The sequence below is a fragment of the Felis catus genome, chromosome C2 (genome assembly GCF_018350175.1).
Source record: "Felis catus isolate Fca126 chromosome C2, F.catus_Fca126_mat1.0, whole genome shotgun sequence".
Classification (NCBI taxonomy): Eukaryota; Metazoa; Chordata; class Mammalia; order Carnivora; family Felidae; genus Felis; species Felis catus.
Window position 1 is genome coordinate 150716038 of NC_058376.1, and position 20717 is coordinate 150736754.

General features: G+C 42.9%; 1 protein-coding gene across 7 annotated transcripts in view; it reads right to left on the reverse strand.

Moving 5' to 3' along the window:
* The window catches only part of MYRIP (myosin VIIA and Rab interacting protein), a 374212-nt gene that overhangs the window by 218341 nt on the left and 135154 nt on the right, over positions 1-20717 (reverse strand). For 6 of the 7 annotated variants that reach the window (XM_019810899.3, XM_011286243.4, XM_045037825.1 and 3 more), the window contains one exon: positions 675-896. The exons of the other annotated variant lie outside the window; for it this stretch is intronic. In XM_019810899.3, the coding sequence (XP_019666458.3) occupies positions 675-896 (222 nt within the window). The remainder of the gene's footprint in view (positions 1-674; positions 897-20717) is intronic. 7 annotated transcript variants of the gene reach the window in all.

The window sequence follows — 20717 nt, forward strand, 5'->3', positions numbered from 1 at the left end:
AAAGGATGGAAGTGAACAAACGAAGCAGGAAGAAAGAAGGAAAAGATGAGGGGGGCAGGGGCTCCTGTGTGTGTTCTTGGGACGGGCCAGACCCCATCTTGCTCACGGCGGGAGGCATTATGAAGGACGCAATGAATACGAATGTGTCTTGCAGATGCTGGGATCAGCAAAGATTTAAGAATTCCAAAGGACAAACGCCAGACCCTGGCTCATCAGGCTTACCGGTTTCCAAATACTCAATGTATCAAACAAATGCTCTGCCAGTCACTGAGGGAAGAAGAAAAATACGTGTCCCCGTGAGACTCCACGCTAGCCATTTCCCTCACGTGGAGACCATCATCCCCACCCCACTTTCACGTTAGCATTGCTTTTTCATCTTTTACCATCCTGCCCTTATTTCTTGTTTCCTGGGAAGCTTTCTCCAAACCCTAGAGCTGGTGGCCCCGTGCTCTGGGCCCCCTCGGCCAAAGGGGTGACTGGTCGGGCCGGACAAGAAGCGTCGCCCTCCCTCGTTCTCTCTGTGAAGGGCGCGTGGTGTCCCACGCACCTGGGCCATCTCTCGACTGCACGCGGTCAGGACTCCCGTCCTGCCCAGCCGGCCTCTGCTGCCCCCACCCGGCTGAAGGAAGACGGGGCCACCAGCGGGCCCCTGACGAGCCCACTCGGCCACTCACCTGGCCTGCTGGCAGACGCAGCAGATCCACACCTTCTCGTGCTTCTGGTAGGAGCAGCAGCTCTTGCAGACGTTGAACTGACAGTCGGCACACCGGCGCTTGGTGTTGACCAGGAAGGTGAAGGGTGAACAGCAGCGCATGCAGCAGTGGTCCACGAACTTCTGGTGCTTCGAGAGGATGCTGCACTTGCTGCCTTCCTCGGCCAGCTTCTGCTTCATCTCGCTGGGCCAGCAGGTGGGGGGGGGGGGGGAAGAGAAACAGCGCATCCGGTCAGGACGCTCTCTCCGTAAAGCACCCCCAGCCCCGGGCCCCCCCACGGGCCGCGCCGCCCCAGACGACCTGCCCTCCAAACGACAAACTCCAAGAGACCAACTGCTTGACGCGATATCCAGAGAGGAGCCCTACTGGTGGATTAATTCTTGCGCACTTCTGCGAGTCGCATTTTCTACGAGAAAGCCCAAGAGCCTCATTACTTCTATTTCAGACAATAGGTTGAGATACAAATTATCATAAAACTAAGCACATCCTTGAAAAATAAAACCTTTCACTTAATTAATGCCTTTCTAAAGGAGCAGGAGATCATCCATGCTAAAACATTAATTCTCACAACAGCCCTGCTGGGAATACGGTAAATGCAGCCCCGGTCCTCTTTAACCTCCCCTGAAACTAACGCACCCAGGGATTTTAAAAGCTTTCAAATCGATGTAAGTCAATAAAGCTTCCCTGGGTGATGGGCAAATCCCAAGCACTGCTGATTCAGAACTGGATCAAAGACAATCCTTTCTTCCAAAGAGCTCACGGTCATACTGGGCACACGGCCAGCCGTATGAATGCAAAACACCATGCTGCCTGCCTTTCTGTCTACACTCAGAGAGAAGGAAAGAGAAGCTCGGAGAGGCAAGGATGCCCCCAAACAGGCCGAATTACCTAAGGAAAAACTGACCGCAAGTAGCCAAGTTACTGTGACCTGGCAAATGTGAGTGGTTTTCCTGCCACAAAAGTGGATGCCCACAAACAGTAACAGCAAAGTACCTCATTTTTCCACCCTCAGTCTGTGATGGTGCAGTTCATTCCAGATAAATCTACGATGTATGTGGCAAATACTTTCTCCCATCTTGCACTTGTCTTTTCTATATGACATATGGTATCTTTCATCATTTAGAAGTACTTCCTTTTTCTATAAACCTCTCAGTCATACAGCCCCTGCAGTGGGTTGAATGGTGGCCCCAAAAAGGTATGTCCGTGCTCTCACCACCATAGCCTGTAATGTGCCTTATTTGGGGAAAAGGGTGATGTAATCAAGTGAACAGTCTTGAGGTGTGATCATCCTGGATTACCCTGGTGGGCCCCGAATCCAATGAGAAGTGTCTTTATAGGAGACACACAATGGAGAAGACCATGAGAAGATGGGGCTCAAGTCCTCAACCGTCTTGGCCCGTAGGCTGCCTCCCCAGGCCCACCACCAGCCATGATGCTGTCCCATCTCTGCACATCCAGGCTTCTTCCTGACCCCTTTCTTTCCAGGGGCCTCTGTGGCCCACCCGACCAGAAGCAAATTCTCAAAATCCATGGCCTAAATGGTGAACAATGGCTGCGTGGATAGGAGTTGCCCTTGCCTGACACATTAGGGATGGGAGTAAATTAACCAGGACACAGGTAAGCAGAAAGGACAAATATTAGAATTACCTGTATTCTACTACTCAGAGCTATTTTAGGTATCTACCCTCTCTCTCCCTTCTTCTTCTTCTCCCCAATCCCCTCTCTTTCTGTTGCCTCTCTCTCCCTCCCCTGCCTTCTTATTTTAAAATGGTATTATATATACTGTTTTGATCTTGAAGCCTAGGAAATGGTCTGTTTCAATTTTCAAGAATGCTGGCATAAAGAGGTTCACAGATTTCTCTCACGACTTTAAGACCACCGCTATATTTGTAATCATGTCTCCTTTTCTTCCAAATATTGCTTAGTTGACCCTAAGCTTTTTTGCCCTTTGCTCAGTAAGTTGTGAGGTCTATTTATTTTATTAATTTAAATGAAGGACTAGCATTTGGTTGCTGGTCTATGTTGCTTATTTATTTTCCGCCGCAATAAAGTCTAGTCTCACCTTTACCACTTCTCCCTTCTACTGGTTTTGAGTTTGCTCTATTCTTTTCTTCTTTCAACTGAAGTATAATTAAAATACAATATTATGTTAGTTTCAGGTGCACAATATAGTGATTCAACAATTCTATACATTAATCACTGCTTATCATGTAAGTGTGCTCTTAATCTCCTTCACCCATTCCCCCCCCACCCCCGCCCCGCCACCTTCCTTCTGGTCAGTTTGTTCACTATAGTTAAGAGTCTGTTTTTTGTTTCTCTTTTTTCTTTGTTTGTTTTTTAAATTCTACATATAAGTGAAATCATATGTTATTTGTTTTTCTGATTGACTTACTTCAGTCACCATTACACCTTCTAGATCCATCTATGTTGTTGCATATGGCAAGATCTCATTCTTTTTTATGGCTGAGTAATATTCCATTGTATGTAAATACCACATCTTCTTTATCCATTCATCTATCAATAGACACTTGGGCTGCTTCCATATCTTGGCTATTATAAATAATGCTGCAACAAACACAAGGGGGCGTGTATCTCTTCAAATTAGTGTTTTTGTTTTCTTTGGGTAAATACTCAGTAGTGGAATCACTGGGACATAGGGTATTTCTATTTGTAGGTTTTTGAGGAAGCTTTATACTGTTTTCAACAGTGGCTGCTCCAGTTTGCAATTCCATCAACAGTGTACGAGGGTTCCTTTCTCTGCACATCCTCACCAACACTTGTTATTTCTTGTCTTTTTGATTCCAGCCATTTTGACAGGTGTAAGGTGATACCTCATGGTTTTGATTTGCATTTTCTTGATGATTACCGATATTGAGCATCCTTTCGTGCGTCTGTTGGCCATGTGTATGCCTTCTTTGGAAAAGTGTCTATTCAGGTTTCTGTCCATTTTTATCGGCAGAAATAGATTTTGTATTATTTGTTTTGGGGAGTGTGTTGTTAACTTCTTTCTGTATTTTGGATATTAACCCTTTGTTGGACATATCCATCATTTGTTAATATCTTCTCTCAATTCAGTAGGCTGCCTTTTTGTTTTATTGAGGACTTCCTTTGCTATGCAGAAGTTTTTTTTTATTTTGGTGTAGTCCCAATAGTTTAATTTTGCTTTTGGTTCCATTGCCTTAGGAGACATATCTAGAAAAATGTTTCTATGGCCAATATCAAAGAAATTATTGCCTGTGGTCTCTTCTAAGAATTTTACGATTTCAGGTCTCACATTTAGATCTTTAATCCATTTCGAGTTTATGTTTGTATACAGCATAAGAAAATGGTACAGTTTCATTCTTTTGCATGTAGCTGTCCAGTTTTCTCAGCTTCATTTATTGAAGATACTGTCTTTTCTGCATTGCATATTCTTACCTCTTTTGTTGTAGATTAATTGACCATATAAGTGTGGGCTCATTTCTGGACTTTCTATTCTGTTCCACTGACCTATGGGTCTATTTTTGTGCCAGTACCCTACTATTTTGGTAACTACAGCTTTGTCTTGAAATCTGCGATTGTGATACCTCTAGCTTTACAAGACAAGACTGCTCTGGCTATTTTGGGGTCTTTGGGGGTTCCATACAAATTTTGGGAGTATGTGTTCCAGTTCTGTGAAAAATGTTGTTGGTATTTTGATAGCAATTGCATTAGACCTGTAGATTTCTTTGGGTAGTACGGATATTTTAGCAATATTGATTCTTCCAATCCATGAGCATGGAATATTTTTGCATTTGTGTTGCCTTCAACTTCTTTCATCAATATTTTGTAGTTCTCACCTCCTTGGTTAAGTTTATTCTCAGATATTTTATTATTTTTGGTACAATTTTAAATGGGATTGTTTCTTCTTACCCTGCTACTTCATTACTACTGTGTAGAGATGAAACAGATTTTTGTATATAATTTTGTATCCTGAGACTTTGCTGAATTCGTTTATCAGGTTTTTTTTCAGTCTTCAGGATTTTCTGTATATAGTTTTTTCCCTAACTTCTAAAAAATAAACCTTAAAAAAGTAAAACACACTTACTTTTAATAATTTAACATATTTCCAAACATATGGCTTTTGTTATTGATTTTTACCTTTACTTTTTTTTACATTTTTATCAGAGAAGAGGGTCTGGAAGAAGTGAATTCTCTGGTACTTGTTAAGACTTGCACGATAGCCTACTACAAGCTCTATTTTTGTAAAGTCCATATGTGTTTGAAAAGAATATTTATTCTGTATCTATTGAGAATAAGACATTAAATTCTCCCATTATAATTGTGGATTTACAATTTCTCTTCAATTCTAGTTAATTTTTTATGTCATGTTTTTTAGGACTATCATGTAAGGTGCATCAAGTTTCATAAATGTTATGTACTTCATGAAATATTCCTTTTGTGATCACACACAACCCTCTTCATCCCTAATAATGCTTTTTGTCTTAAAGTCTGTCTTATATTTATAGTCTATATTAGTTATTTTGTTAATATTTTAGATTTTTTAAACTGATGGTGTGCCGGGGTATATCTTTTTATGCCTCTTCACTTTCACCATATGTATCATATTTCAGATTGGGATATTATAAGCAGAATGTAGCTGAATCTTCTACTTTCATACTGTATGAGAATCTCTTTTCCCATGAAAGTGTAAACCATTTATATTGAGATTACTAATACATTTGGATTTATTTCTACTGTTATATCTACTGTTAATTCTATCTAATGTTATTTGTTTCCTCTTTTTCTCCTTTTCTCCTTTCTATTACATTGATTTTCCTCATTGTCTTTGCTTTCCCAAGCATGATCTGGCATTTTATGTTCTTTGTTACTTCTTTTAGTGATTAACATGCATATTGGGATTAACACCTACTGTTAACAGCTTTCCCCTCATCAACATCATGTTAATTCCCTCTAATGGTCTATGTTATTATTGAGAGTGTTTTGGTTCGATCTTGGTTTGTAGCTGCAAAAATTATTCTTAATATTGTTCAGCCATAGTTTTAGCCACCCCCCGTGACGCAGTCTGGGACCTGCTCTCAGACAAAAAGCCCTGAACACAGGAAATTCTGGGGCCATTTCCTTCCTCCAAGTGGCAACATCCCTCTCGTCCCTCTTGGATTTGGTTGCAAATGGGGTGCTGTGCAGTAAATGGTTTTGTGTTGTGCCCAGAAAGTATACTTTTTATCTGCAAGAGGGTTGGTCCAATAGGAGATTACTTCATCCATACCAGAGGCAGAATTCATTTACTATTTTTTAAGTTGACATTTGTATAGATTTATCCACATTTACAGATTTCTTTGTTCGTCATTGCTTCTTGCCTCTGATGTTTCCTCTCCTGTTAATTTTTTTTTAACTGCTGAACTTCTTGCAATTCTTCCCACAAGGAAAACGCTAGCAATCTTCATTTGCTGCAAGTGTCTATTTCATCCTTAAAGTGGAATGATGTTTTAAATGGGTATGGAATCCTAAGTTGACAGTTCTTTTCCAAAAGCACCAGATAATATTAAAAGAATTAGTCCTTTTTTTTTTCTGACATCAAAAGTTGTAATATGAAGTTTGTTAGTCTGATTATTCCTTTGTAGGAAATCTCATTTTTCTCACTGGTTACTTTTGAGAGTTTTTGTTTTTGTTGTTGTTGTTGTTATTGTTGCTGTTGTTGTTTTGTTTTTGTCTTTGGTGTTCCATTTGGTGTTCACCATAAAGTGTCTAAAAGAGGATTTTTTTGCATTGTTCTGCTTGGAACTGTTGGTAATTTTTTTAAAGCTTTCATTCATTTTATATTATTTTTTAAAATTTCCTTTGAGAGAGAGAGCACATGCATGAGTTGGGGGGGGGCAGAAAGAGAGGGAGAGAGAGAGAATCCCAAGCAGGCTCCGCACTGTCAGCATGGAGCCTTACGTAGGGCTTGAACCCATGAACCGTGAGATCATGACCTGAGCCGAAATCACAAGTCAAATGTGCAACAGATTGAGCCACCCAGGAGCCCCAAAGTTTTCACTAATTTTAAAGAATTTTCCAATTATAACTTTGAGTGTTGTCCCCTGCTCTATTTTCTCTAATCAGTCCTTCTGGAATTCTATGTCAAGCCTTCCCTGTTCTTCCATGCCTCCTAATCTTTCTGTCATCTCTTTGTATTTCTGAGATACATTCAGGACACATATTTCAGTTCTAGCTTCTAGTTTAGAAATTCTTTCTTCATTCACGTTTTCTCCATTGTTTAACTCTTTTGAAATGTTACTGACTTTAACTTTCATTTCCAGAAGTTGTATTGATTTTTTTCCCACTGAAGTTTGCCTGTCTTCTCTCTTTTGTGCAAGTCAATATGAGTTCTATTGATTTTTTTAAATCTTTTTAATTATTTTAAACATACTTCCTTTATACCCTCTTCCTGATTCTTACATTATCTTAAATTCTGAGAAGGAGTGCTAATTCCTCTACTGGATGTGTCTATTAAGTCTTACTCAGGGTGAAGTCTCTGCTTTCACGGTTTATCACTTTGATTGAGGTCCTCGTCAGCCAAGCTCACTCCTCCTGTGGTGCACCTGTTCTGTGCAGGTGTCATGGCAGAGCAGCTATGCACCTGCTTTCACGAGGCATCACAGAGAGGTTATTGATTCCAGACCAGGTTCATATTCAATTCTCAGCTTGGAGAAAACTGTGCCACATGAATAATAAGATTTGGATTTTCAACCCCATGTGTACTGCAGGATTGGGACTTTGAGGCTTGATTTCTTAATGGAGAGTTATTTTCTTCCACCCAGGGGTCTAGGCAAAGGTCACCTGCTTTGTAGTTCCCCTAAGCCAGTGAGTAGAAATTTCCCGGGTGCCCCCCTCGCTAAGAGTGAAACCCTCCAATGCTGAATGTTATACATGTGTCTCATTTCCGTCTGCTTGTCCTCCAAAGGCTCAAGCCACATCTCCTGCCCCGCACAGAAATTAACACTGCAGTCACTAGCCGTCAGAGCCTGTAGCCCCTTCCTTCCCTTCTGACTAGGCTGACCACTCTGGTTTTACTTCCCTCTTTACTTCCACCCTCTGGGAGTTTCCCTTTTTACTTTTCCCCGACTTCAAAAAAAAAATCAGATATACTCCACATGCCATAACATTGACCCTATTAAACGGTTTGAGTGGTTTTTAGTACGTTCACAAAGGTGTGTAACCATCAGTACTATCTAATTCTAGAACATTTTCCTCATCCTCGAAAGAAACCCCATACCAATCAAGCAGCCACTCCCCACTGTTGGCCTCCCCACCCAGCCCCTGCCAACCACTCGTCTACTTTCTGTTTCTATGGATTTGCCTATTCTGGACATTTCATACACATGGAATCATTCCACATGTGGTCTTTTGTGTCTGGCTGCTTTCTTTGCACGTGTTCAAGGTTCATTTATATTGTAGCATGTATCAGCACTTCATTCCTTTTTACTGCCAAAGAATATTCCATTTGTGGATGCACCATATTTTATTTACCCGTTCATACAACTGATGGTCATCTGGGCGGTTTCTACCTTTTGGCTATTACAAACAATGCTGCTGTGAACATTCATGTGCGAGTTTTTGTGTGAATCCATATTTGGAATGCTGGGGTGGAATTGCTGGGTCATATAGTAATGCTATGTTGAAGCCTCTAAGACAGCGGCCTCTCTTCCAAATCACTACATCATTTTACATCACCACCAGCAATAATGAGGGTTCCAGTTTCTCCACATTCTCACCGACGATTGCTATTGTCTGTCTTTTTAATTATCGCCATCCTAGGGACAGTGAGGTGGTATCATATTGCGGTTTCCATTGCATTTTCCTAATGATGGATAACGTGGAACACTTTTTCATGTACTTGTTGGCCAGTGGTACATCTTCCTTGGAGAAAAGTTTATTCAAACCTTTTGCCCTCTTTAAAGTTAGACTATTGGGGCAGCACCTGGGTAGCTGTTGGTTGAGCATCTGATTCTCGGTTTCGGCTCAGGTCATGATCTCATGGTTCATGAGTTGAGCCCAGCGTCGGGCTCTGGGCTGACAGTGTGGAGCCAGGCGCTTGGGATTCTCTCTCTCTCTCTCTCTCTCTCTCTCTCTGCCCTTCCCCTGCTTGCACTCTCTGTCTCTCTCAAAACTAAATAAAACAAAAATAAATAAACCTTAAAAATAAATTAATTAAAACAAAAGAAGATAAATTTATTTGGCTTTTTTTGTTGCTGTTTATAAGAGTTTTTTTTTTATGTATTCTGGACATAAGTCCCTTACCAGACACATGATTTGCAAATATCTTCTCTTTCTCATATTAAATCTTGTATTTTATTAGTGTTTTTTGGACAAAGAAGGATTGCACTATCTTATCCTACTTGCTACTAGAGCTGGAAATTTATGTACGGTTTTATAACTTCATTTTTCACTTAACAGCAATGTATCACAAACATCTTTCCATAACAACTCAGGAGTGTTTGCAGGACAATTTTCAGGTGTCCTGAGCTGGCTTAAACACCTGCCAGGATATGAGCAAGACTAACTGGTCTGCATAACAGTGCCCAATACTTCTTTGTTGCTTAAGTACTGGGGAGATGGGGGAGGCTGAATCCAGAATTAGAAGGGGATGCTACATCAGGCCAGCTGATCAGTTATACTTGGCTGGCCAAAGTATTTACAGGGAAACAAGTAGGGGTTTTTTGGGTTTTTTTCCCTTAAGGCATGAAGAGGTTGTTCTCTAGGCTCTCAGATTTAGAGCAGAAGCTAAGTCATTGACAGCTCTGACATCTGTAAACAACATAAGAACAGTCTCAGCAATTGACCAGCTTCTATTGATATTTCAGAGACACTAAATTAAATGGGATGAAACATCCAGGAAGGAAACTCTTTGGGGATCAAAAGAGCTCTGTGAAGTCAATCCACAGGATCACTTGAGCTTGATGAGTTTTGTTTCCTGATACACAGGGCTGCAAACTCCAATGGCATTTTAAAAGTGAGTATCTAATAAGAAAACTGTACCAAACCCTCCAGAATTTGTTCTAAGCAAATGGAGTGACTTGAACCAGAGGCTGAGTGGAGGAGTAGCACGCCCTTTTCTGGAACCATCTCTCATTTATCGCATTCTATGCCCTGTAGTACCTCAAGGAGAAAGACATCAAACAGAATTATATAGGAGAACTTGTGGCAGCTGGTTGCAGAATCAACCAAGAATCATGCAAGACCAGGTACCTGCTTTGACATGTCCTGGGAAGCACCAGGCCCCAAATGGTCGGCCGTGTGGGAAAGAGGGATGGGTCAGAAGCTAGAGGGCGTAGCTGAGCTCAGCCACTTACCAACAGCCCCATCCTTTTTGAGTGGCAGTAACAATTTCTACTTTCTAGAGTTGCCTCAAGATTTTAAATGAGCAAAGCAACAATAAGCAAATACTAGTTATTCATTTGGATTAGCAAGAAACCCAGTGGTCTGAGTATCTGTAACACTGAGTCACCTTGTTTGTATGTCAGGAAGGTTTTTGTGCTCATATCTGGACAAGAATGCTCAGCACTCACTTGTTGCTCAAGTACAGGGAACAGTGGGTGCGAAGTGACATCTCGTGGTTTTGAGTTGCCTGTTCCAAATGGCTAAGGACGTTGACCGTGGTTAGTCTGGTTTTTAGCAATGGCATCCAACATCTGGTCTAGCCCCCTCCCAACTACAACGGACATCTGAAAAGCTTATCAACATTTTATGGTTTCTCTGTCCACTGCCACGCCAACTCTGATTGGTTGGTAGATGGTGAAGCACCATGTGTTGAGAGGAGGCACACAGGCTCAATGGAGCTAGAGAGTCATGATAAGTTAGCCGTGTCTGTCACAGGTGTAGCAGGGAGAAGGGATGGCATATGTCACTTGCTTTCTATCAAAGAGACAGAGTTCCGATCCATAGCTATGAGCTGTCACTTCATGGTCACAGACACTATTGCTTAGCTTGCCAATTATTCACTCAATTCACACTTATTGAGCACCTACTATTCCAGGCACTAGGAATAGAAAGAAAACAAGACATTGTGCCTCACTTCATGAAACACATCCTGTAAAAATTGGTACATGTCACATACCGTCATTTCTATAAAAGAGAAATAATAGCACACCTAGTATATAAAAACAGTTGCCTAAGTCCCCTCTCCCAGGTATCGGCTGTTGGAACTATGCCTCTTTCTTGCTTTTTTTATGGCCTCCTCCAGGTAGCAAAGGGGGCTGGAAGCCTGGAGACTACATCTCCTAGACCTCCTGCCTGCTGGTGTTGGTTGGACTCTGCCAATGGGAGGCATTTGTGTGAGACCGGAAGGTGGGAGGGAGACACCATTTTTCTGTTTTATGTTACAGTAGAGGCAGGTGACCGTCGGTGAATGTGGCTCCTTGGTCTCCTTTTTGCAGTGGGCGCTCCTTCAGCAGCAAGGTGACAGCAGCAGTGACTCCATCAAGTGCAGGCCTGCGGGATCTGAGTTGCACTTTTTCTTTTTTTCTCCACCCAGCCCTCCAGGCAGAAGCAGCGCCTATGATGACTGATCTCTGGGGAACATCGCTTTCTTCCTGTTGTTCTATGATCTCTTCCAATACTTTTGTAGCCAATTCCTGAATTTAAAAGCCTCTGTATGAAATATTAAGAGGGCTTCTGTTTTGATGGGACCCTCACTGACACATCTTCAGACAGTGGAAGTCGCACACTGTCATATCCAGAGAGTTTTTTGAAGTCCCCCTTCCATCTGACCTTCTTGACATCGGCTCTCTTGACCACTCTGCTCTCTGGCTACGGATCTCCTCTCCAGATTAATTCACGTTTCATTACGTCTTCCTCAGAGGTTTCTCCTTTTGCGTCATCTTCTTCTACATTCCCCCTTTGAGAAATGGAGCCCCATGTGCATCACAGATGATGCTCATGTGCTGGTAGTTCTCACACGTTTGGTCCCCTCTGGTCTCCTAAGCTTCAGATTAGGGTTTGGAGCAGCCAAGATCTCCAGGCTGTCACCTTAGGTGAGACTGAACTCCCACTCTCTGAAATTATAGTTGTTACTTCCATCCCCAGATATCTCCCCAAAGAGCACTAACTTCTATCCCGAGGCCCCTCTGGAATCCTCAGAGCCATCCCCGACTCTTCCTTACTTTTGTTTGTAATTGCACACCAAATCCTATCGATTTTGCCACTACAATACCCCTTAAACGCACTTCCCCTTAGCTTGGGCCCTCAGCCTCAGCAGCCCGCACGGCCGCGTCAGACTCTATCTACTCCAAGCCCCCGGCAACAATACATAGTGACCAGCCCCGAAAACACACGTGGCTGCCCTTCACCACTACTTAGAGAGGCATGATGATGACTTCCGACCGTATGGCACTCCCTTGAGCTGCAAAGACCAGTCTGTCCCTAGGCCGGCTTGTGCTCTCTCCCCCACGTGGGGTGTCTTCCCCCGCTACCTTCCCGGCACACTTCTTTTCCTTCCAGACCCACTTCAGGTGTCGCCTTCCCTTCTGCGTTTCCAGTTCTGACAGGCATGACTAGCACTTTGTGCCTCACTCTCTCAGGGCACTCACCACGCTGGATTTTAATCATTTGTTCATGTCCCTTCTACAGGACAATGAGTTCCTCAGAGAGGAGGGCACTGGTGGCTTCCTTTCTCCCCGGGCACGGAAGGCCTGGCCTGGATTGCATGTTTCAGTGTGTATTTTCTCTTTCCAAGCAAGTTCTGCCACCGGGCTGGAGATTACAGTCAAACAAGAGCACTGGCCAGGTGAATATAAAAACCTCCGGACAATCAATTGCTTAGGCTTCCACCATTATGGAGAACCCGTATACAAAACAACCAAACACCTGACCAACTCTTACTCTGCATCTGTGAATTCTGATTATGCAGGTCAAGACGTTCAGCTTTCTGCTGCTTACAATTCACCGAAGAGAAAGCACCAGAGGAAAGTTAAAAGAACGCAAAACACATATAATGAGGGAACGGATAGGATTCTTCTTTTTTATTTCTGAATAAGAGAGAGTATTTCAGTATCTGGAAGGTTCTTACTCATCATTCAAATATATGCAAATAAAAGTTTCTCTGTGGTTGAGCACAGGCATCGCTTCTGGAGCTAGTCAAAGCTGCAGGCCATCGCATCCACAGAAACAGACACTTTTTCCTGAGAGAATTTTCTTCTTGCTGTTCAGCTAGTTGATATAGATCTGACCTTGAGCAAGAAAACTCTCCCATGAGAAGTGGAACTGTCATCACTCTCCAGGCTGTTGTGAATGAAACAGAAATGTTCCAGGCTTCATTCTCTCTCATTTACCTGGGCTGGACACAGGCTCAGAAAATCTCTACATTGCAGACCATCACACGTATTCTGACATTTAATGCATCGTGCACTGTATGTGAACACCTATTTCAATTCTGTGAATATTTGATTTCTCCATCTAGAAGAAGTCACTGTTTAGGTCAGCTTGCAGAGAGATGCCAAATTTCACTGGTGATGTGGCATAGATGTTAAGGCACTTACCCCCCTAATGCTCATGCACAGCTGAGTCTCCTGACCTGGGTCTCCCCTTTCATACTACATAGTGAACTACCTTCCCCAAATCTGAATACAAAAAGGAAACTATTGGAAAACTTACAGAAACATTTTGTAAAGCCTCTTACAATATTATATTTCTTAGACCCAAATGTAACACAGGAAGTCATCAAAATCCTAGAGGAGAGAACAGGCAGAAACCTCTTTGACCTCGGCTGCAAGAACTTTTTACTTGACATATCTCCAGAGGCAAGGGAAACAAAAGCAAAAATGAACTACTGGCACTTTATCAAGATAAAAAGCTTCTGCACGGCGAAGGAAACAATCAGCAAAACTGAAAGGTAACCTATAGAATGTGAGACGATATTTGCAAATGACATACCAGACAAAGGGTTAGTATCCAAAATCTATAAAGAACTTATCAAACTCAACACCCAAAAAACAAATAATCCAGTGAAGAAATGAGCAAAAGACATGAATAGACACTTCTCCAAAGAAGACATCCAGATGGCCAACAGACACTTGAAAAGATGCTCAACATCAGTCATCATCAGGGAAATACAAATCAAAACTGCAATGAGATACCACCTCACACCTGTCAGAATGGCAAACATTAACAATTCAGACAACAACAGATGTTGGCGAGGATGCAGAGAAAGAGGATCTCTTTTGCACTGTTGGTGGCAATGCAAACTGGTGCAGCCATCTGGAAAACAGTGTGGAGGTTCCTCAAAAAATTAAAATGAACCACCCAACAACCCATCAATTACATTACTAGGTATTTACCCAAAGGATACAAAAATGCTGATTTGAAGGGGTACATGCACCCCAATGTTTATAGCAGCACTATTGACAATAGCCGAGGTATGGAAAGAGCCCAAATGTCCATCAACTGATGAATGGATAAAGATGTGGTGTATATATATATATATATATATGTATACACACACACACACACACACACACACACACACACACACACACACACTGGAATATTACTCAGCAATGAAAAAGAATGAAATCTTGCCATCTGCAACAATGTGGATGAACTAGACTGTATTGTGCTAATAATAAGCAAAGTAAGTCAGTCAGAGAAAGACAAGTATCATATGGTTTCACTCAGATGTGGAATTTAAGGAATGAAACACATGAACACAGGGGAAGGGAAGCAAAAATAAGACAAAAACATAGAGGGAGACAAACCAAAGAGACTCAAATACAGAGAACAAACAGGGTGCTGGAGGGGAGGTGGATGGGGGAATGGGCTAAATGGGTGATGGGCATTAAGGAGGGCACTTGTTGGGATGAGCACTGTGTGTTATATGTTAGTGAGGAATCACTAAATTCTATTCCTGAAATCACTATTACACTATATGTTACCTAACTTGGACTTAAGTTAAAAAAATAAGATAAGTATTATATTTCTTTGACATCTCCCACCCCAGAGCAAAAGGGAAGTCCGGACTTCCTTTCTTCAGTCACGCTTCCATAAAAGGAATGGCAATCACCTTTGCGAAATGCCTGCTACGTGTGAGGCCTCTGGCGGAACTGATCCCTCCAAAACGTTTTTGAGGCCGAGAAGGAGGGGCCTCCACACTTCACTCGGGCTGCTTTCTAGAGGGTGTTGGCAGGTGCCGTGTCCTGTACTTGGACGATGAGCGACCCGTGGACGTGAGTGGAATCCTTTGCTCGCAGGGCATCTAGAAGCGTGGCTTGCCCACGTGAGCACTCGATGACAACGTGATGGTTACGATGGTGTCAGAGAGGATGTGTGCAGCCGGTTGCAGACCATGTACAAGTACCAGAACTGCAAATCAGAAAACTCAGAGCGGCCCCGGGAAAGCAATCGTTCTACATATAAAGCATATTATTTGATGTAGTCCCAGCTTCTCCTGGATGCCTTTACCATACCTGCAACTGACACTCCACATCCAGAATGTGTGTGCTCAAGGAAAACCTTATCTTCTGGTACAACCCTTCTCATCCCACAGGTAGGTAAATAGGTGCAAACTAACACGTGCAAGGTCCCATAGCCGGTCACCTGTCTGCTCGTGTCATTAATGACCACCCTTCACTTGAAATTTAATCACTGCCTGGTGGGACTGGTCACAAAACAGTTCGCCTTGGACCAAAGGCAACACCGGTTCAGAAAATTCAAAAGGTAGGGCGCCTGGGTGGCTCAGCTGGCTAAGCATCTGACTTCGGCTCAGGTCATGATCTCATGGTTGGTGAGTTCAAGCCCCACGTTGGGCTCTGTGCTGACAACTCGGGAGCCTGGAGCCTGCTTTGGATTCTGGCTCTCCCCCTTTCTCTGCCCCTCCTCCGCTCGTGCTTGTTCGCTCTCTTTTTCTCTCAGAAATAAATAAACGTTAAGAAAAAAAAAAAAGAAAATTCAAAAGGTATAGGTAAAGAAGTACAAATTCTATTTTTAGAAATAAACTCAATTGAATAACTTAAACAGGTATAACTGTTGAAGCTATCATGTCTCTAAAAGTTAAGTAATACTAGGTAAGGATAAATTGGTATTAAACACAATTAAATATATGGATTCAAATACAAAAGGAACTTTAAAAAACATCTCAAAATATGTCAGTTCAAAACATGTCTCTATCACCTATTAGAGACACTAATTGTTGTGTTCACTAATCCCATATGAATGTTCAAAAAGGTTTTCTTGCCAAAATAGAGTATCTCTAACTAATCTGAATAATTTCTACCATTTATGCTAACTTACACTCTAAAAATATACTTTACACATGTCTCCAACAAAAAGGAAATTATTTAGTTCATTCCTCTTTATTCTTGGAAAATTCATTCTTCATTCATTCATTCATTCATTCATTCATTCATTCATTCACCCAACATGGTTAAAGCTCCCATTCTGTGTCTGGCTCTCTGCCAGGTTGTGGGGACATCAAGTAAATCATAGCTCACAGCCTTGAAGAGGAGACAATACAAAGACCAGGGAGCTACAGAATAATGTCCGAGGTGCGATGGACAAGGGTATAAATTTCCAGGCAGCAGACGGGGAGAGATGGAGTTTGGTCTCATAGAAGCTGTGGGGCTTGAGCTAGGTCTGGAAGGATGCACAGGAGTTTGCCAGCAGGAGGATGCAGGGAGATCTCCCCCCAGCTTTACCGAGATATAATTAACAAAACTGCAATATATTTGTAGTGTACAACATAATATTTGTAAGTATCCATTGTGAGGGGATTCTCAACCACTGAGTTAATTAACATGTCTAACACCTCATATGTTAACCTGTATTTTATTTTATTATTTCTATTTTTGGTGAGAACACTCGCGTTCCACTCTCACAGCAAATTTCAATTATGCACTGCATTATTATCAACTACAGTCACCTGGTTGTACATTAGAGCCTCAGAGTACAACCATTAATCTTATTACTAGAAGTCTGTATCCTCTACCAATCTCTCCCTATTTCCCCGACACTCAGCCCTTACTTTTCTATTCTCAGTTTCTACGAGCGATCTTTTTTATGATTCCACATGTAATGATACCCTGTGGTATTTGGAAGAAGGTATTGTAGGTGGGGAGGCCACCTTGCACAAAAGTGCAGGTACATAACTGAACAGAGTCTGAGAAGGAGGGAGTTGTTGGTTTGGTGTCTGGAGTAAGAAATGGAGGGAGGAGAACAAGCCAGAGGTGAGGGCTTGTGGCTGGTCTTAAAGGGCCTTGGAAGCTACGGAAAGAATGAGCATTTGTGGGGCGACTGAGTGGCTCAGTCAGTTAAGCATCCGACTCTTGGTTTCAGCTCAGGTCATGATCTCACAGTTCATGGGTTCGAGCCCTGCACTGGGCCCTGCACTGACAGTGCTTGCTTGGGATTCTCTCTCCTTCTCTCTGTGCCCCTCCCCCACTCATTCTCTCTCTTCTCTCTCTCTCTCTCTCTCTCTCAAAAAATATAAACTTAAAAAAAAAGATTTGTAAAAGTAAGTAAAAAGAAGACAATGATGGTCTTCACCAAGGTGAAATCTGCTTCAAGAAAGGAACTCGTGACCCAAGAGAGTAGATTAGAAGGTGCTAGCTGACTTAGGGGAGGGAAGCTGGCTGAGACTTTTGTCACAGGGATGGTTACTGAGGCTGAGACTATAAATGAAAACCAAGGCAGTGGGACTCAAGGAGAAACTAATTTGAGAAATTTTTAAAAAGTAGGCCTCATAGAATGTTGGGATTCCTAGAAGCCAAAGATGGCAAACGGGTTTCTAGCACGGATCACCAGGTGGGTGATGTGTCCTGTTATTTGCGATCATTTCCTTCCTGCTTCTCATGTTATCTTTTATAACCACTTTATTGATTTGGTTGTCCCTGATGTTAAGGGCATCACAGCTGGAAGTGAGCTCTTTTAGGAATCCCAGGATTGCTACACTTCCATGGCCTGCAGGAGGCATGAATGCTGGGAGGGAAGCGGACAAAGGGCTCATCCCGCCCAGGCCTGGACCAGGGAGGTGGCGGTGGGAGCAGAAGGGCTGACACGGGTGGGAGTCACGTCGTGACAGAAACATCCAAGAGGATCTGGGGCCTAGAATATCAGGATATAGGAAATGGGGGATCCAAAGACCACCACTGTCTTCAGCTTTCATGGCTCACTGACAGAAGGCCCTTGCTGTGTGCATGAAGAAATCAGTCACGTTGAGGATGGGTGAGCATATGGTGAGTCTAGGTCTGGCTCACTAACTCCAAGCAATGAACAGAACACGAAGTGACCGAGTGTAGCAGGTGACAAGAAAGCACACCGGACCTCTGGGAGGATATTTCTGAGGGTGAAAGAACAAAGGCAGAGTGCTGAGGACTGGGGCACATCAATAGTCAGGGAAAAAGGGGGAAAACAGTCATGGACGAAACTAAGACATCAGTCAGGGTGTCGGTAATGTAGTAACATAGTGGCCAAAGAAGGGGTGTCCTCGGGGAAGGGACAGAAAATGGTAATCCATACACACCTTGCTGGGCTAGGACCGACACATTTCACTCGGCAAAGAGAAAGCTTCCAGTTTAAAGTTCACACAGGTCTCAACTGTGTTAGAACTCACTGCATGAAAAATTCATGTCTTCCCGTTTGGAATTTACTCTGTTACCTGAAAGGACCATGAAAATTCACAGGAACACCCAACTCCAAACGAATGGTCACAAATTAGTGAAAGACAAATGAACAAAAAAGCTTCGATAAGGTGATTACTCAGTAGGGTAAGTGGTGAGAAATAAAATGGATTAAAAAAAATTTTTTTTAACGTTTATTTATTTTTGAGAGAGATAGAGACAGGATGCGAGTGGGTTAGGGGCAGAGAGAGAGGCAGACACAGAATCCAAAGTAGGCTCCAGGCTCCGAGCTGTCAGCACAGAGCCTGACGCGGGGTTCGAACACACGAGCTGCGAGATCATGATCTGAGCCAAAGTTGGACGCTCAACCGGCTGAGCCACCCAGGCGCCCTGAAATAAAATGGATTTTAATCTGCTACACTAAAAACCAAATACACTCTTCCCCTCAACAACTCGCAAAACGTGGCCCTATCTGGAAATTCCCAGAGTAAATAATTCCCTTGTCCAACACTACTCACATTCAGGGGAAAAGAATGGTATGTCTTTTGTCTCAGATTCTCTACCGTTTGCCAGAAAATCAACCTGATTAAGTGGAATCTGGAAATTACGCACGTATCTTCATCAGCAAAACTTCTGGTGGTTAAGGATTCAAACAAAAGGAGCAGAGATGCAGATATGTATAGAAGATATCCAAAAGAACACAGTCATTAGTCTGTAGGGTTAGGTTTGAGAACTGACTTGTCTGCCAATAGTCTGCCTCTCCCTGGGCAAGTCACTTATCTTAATCAGAACCCAGCTTGCTCAGATATTCAACAAAGGGATCGAACCCGATAAAGGTTATGAATAAGTTCAGTTTCTATATTTGTTTCAGTGTGTGTCTTTGTCTGTATCTCCCTACGTATCTATCTCATGGACTGGGAGTGGTCATCTGGAAGCTTTATTAAGCCCATATTAAGATGGGTTCTGAGAGCACATCTAAACACTCTGGAAAAGAGCGCCATATCTGATTAATGACGTCTGCTCTGCTCATAGATATGTAAGACAGTGCGAGCTAGCATTTGGCTTTGCTTCTTGTGTAATTTCTAAGTTCCCTTCCAGCTTTAAAGTTGTACAGTCTACGAATATATGTCCAACAACTTCAGTTGCTTTGGATGGTGAGTTCCAAAGGGAGAAATCACACATGACAGAAATCCAAAGTATAGCATTCCATCTCTGTAATTAGGTCAATGAAGGAAACTGCATTTCTAGTTCGAGAAATCATTGCAACGTGTACCTTGTACATACCCTCTTAGAATCTCAGTTTTCCCATCTGGAGAAGGTAACACCTGGACCTCCCCATCAGCCTGGTCCAACTCTTTATAAGAAACCTGACTGGACCATGAAATACAGTACGATCTGTAACTTGACTGAGAGACACCGATTTTAACTGGGTGCACTCAAGGTTTGTGTACATTAATAAGATGTGAGGAGGTGGGGGGACATTTAGAGATAGTAATTCTGAGCTGTCAATATCACAGTTGTGTTAGCCCAGGTTCCAGAAGCAGAGTCTGAGATGACGATTCTCTTGAAAATACTCCCCTCAGGACACGGGATGTAAGATACACTGGACAGGGCAAGAGCAAGGTGTCAGCAGTCTTCTCCAGCCTGACCCCATGGGTGCTTTGCAGCAGGAATCATTCCAAAGTCATCCCATGTCGTAGCATGACCCCATGTCACCTGGGAGCTGGCAGAGATCCTCCCTTGGGGTGGGGTAGAGGCAAAAAGGAGGCAGATCCAATTAGGTAGAGGGCACTTGTTTGGAAAACGGGCTACAGCAGCTGGGGGATGGGTAGGCCTGGCAGTGACCGGGACCTGGGTGGGACACTACCAGTAGCTATGAAAATATTGGAACAGAGATGTTCTGTAGGAAGACACAGAGATCTGAAACTCAGAGGAGAAATGTGGGCATAAAATGAAAGTATAGAAGTTGTCAGCATAGAGATGGGAATGGGTGAGATTATCTGAGAAGAGAGGGCAGACGTAAGATAAGAAGGATTCCGGGACCAAGCCATGTACCTACCTGTACGGATGGCAGACAAGGCAGGAGGAATCGGGGCTGGAGGGAGGAAAAATTCTTCAAGGACAGCACGGTCACCTTTGCCCAATTCCACCAAGAGCTCAAGCAATCGAAGACCCAAAAGGTGTCCCACCACAGTTACTCCGATCAGTGACCTTTGAAGGCACGCTTGCAGTGAGGGGTGAGGAGGGAAGCCAGCCAGGCAGCAGTGAAGAATGTCTTGTGAGATAAACTCTCCTTAGCGAGATGTAAAAACAGGTATGTGATGATGGTAGGTAATAAGTGTCCTGTCTTAAATGCGTCGCTTATTAGCATCGCAATAATGTCTTTAAAAGATACGAAGTACAAAACCAGATCAACTGCCAAGAGTATGCATGCATA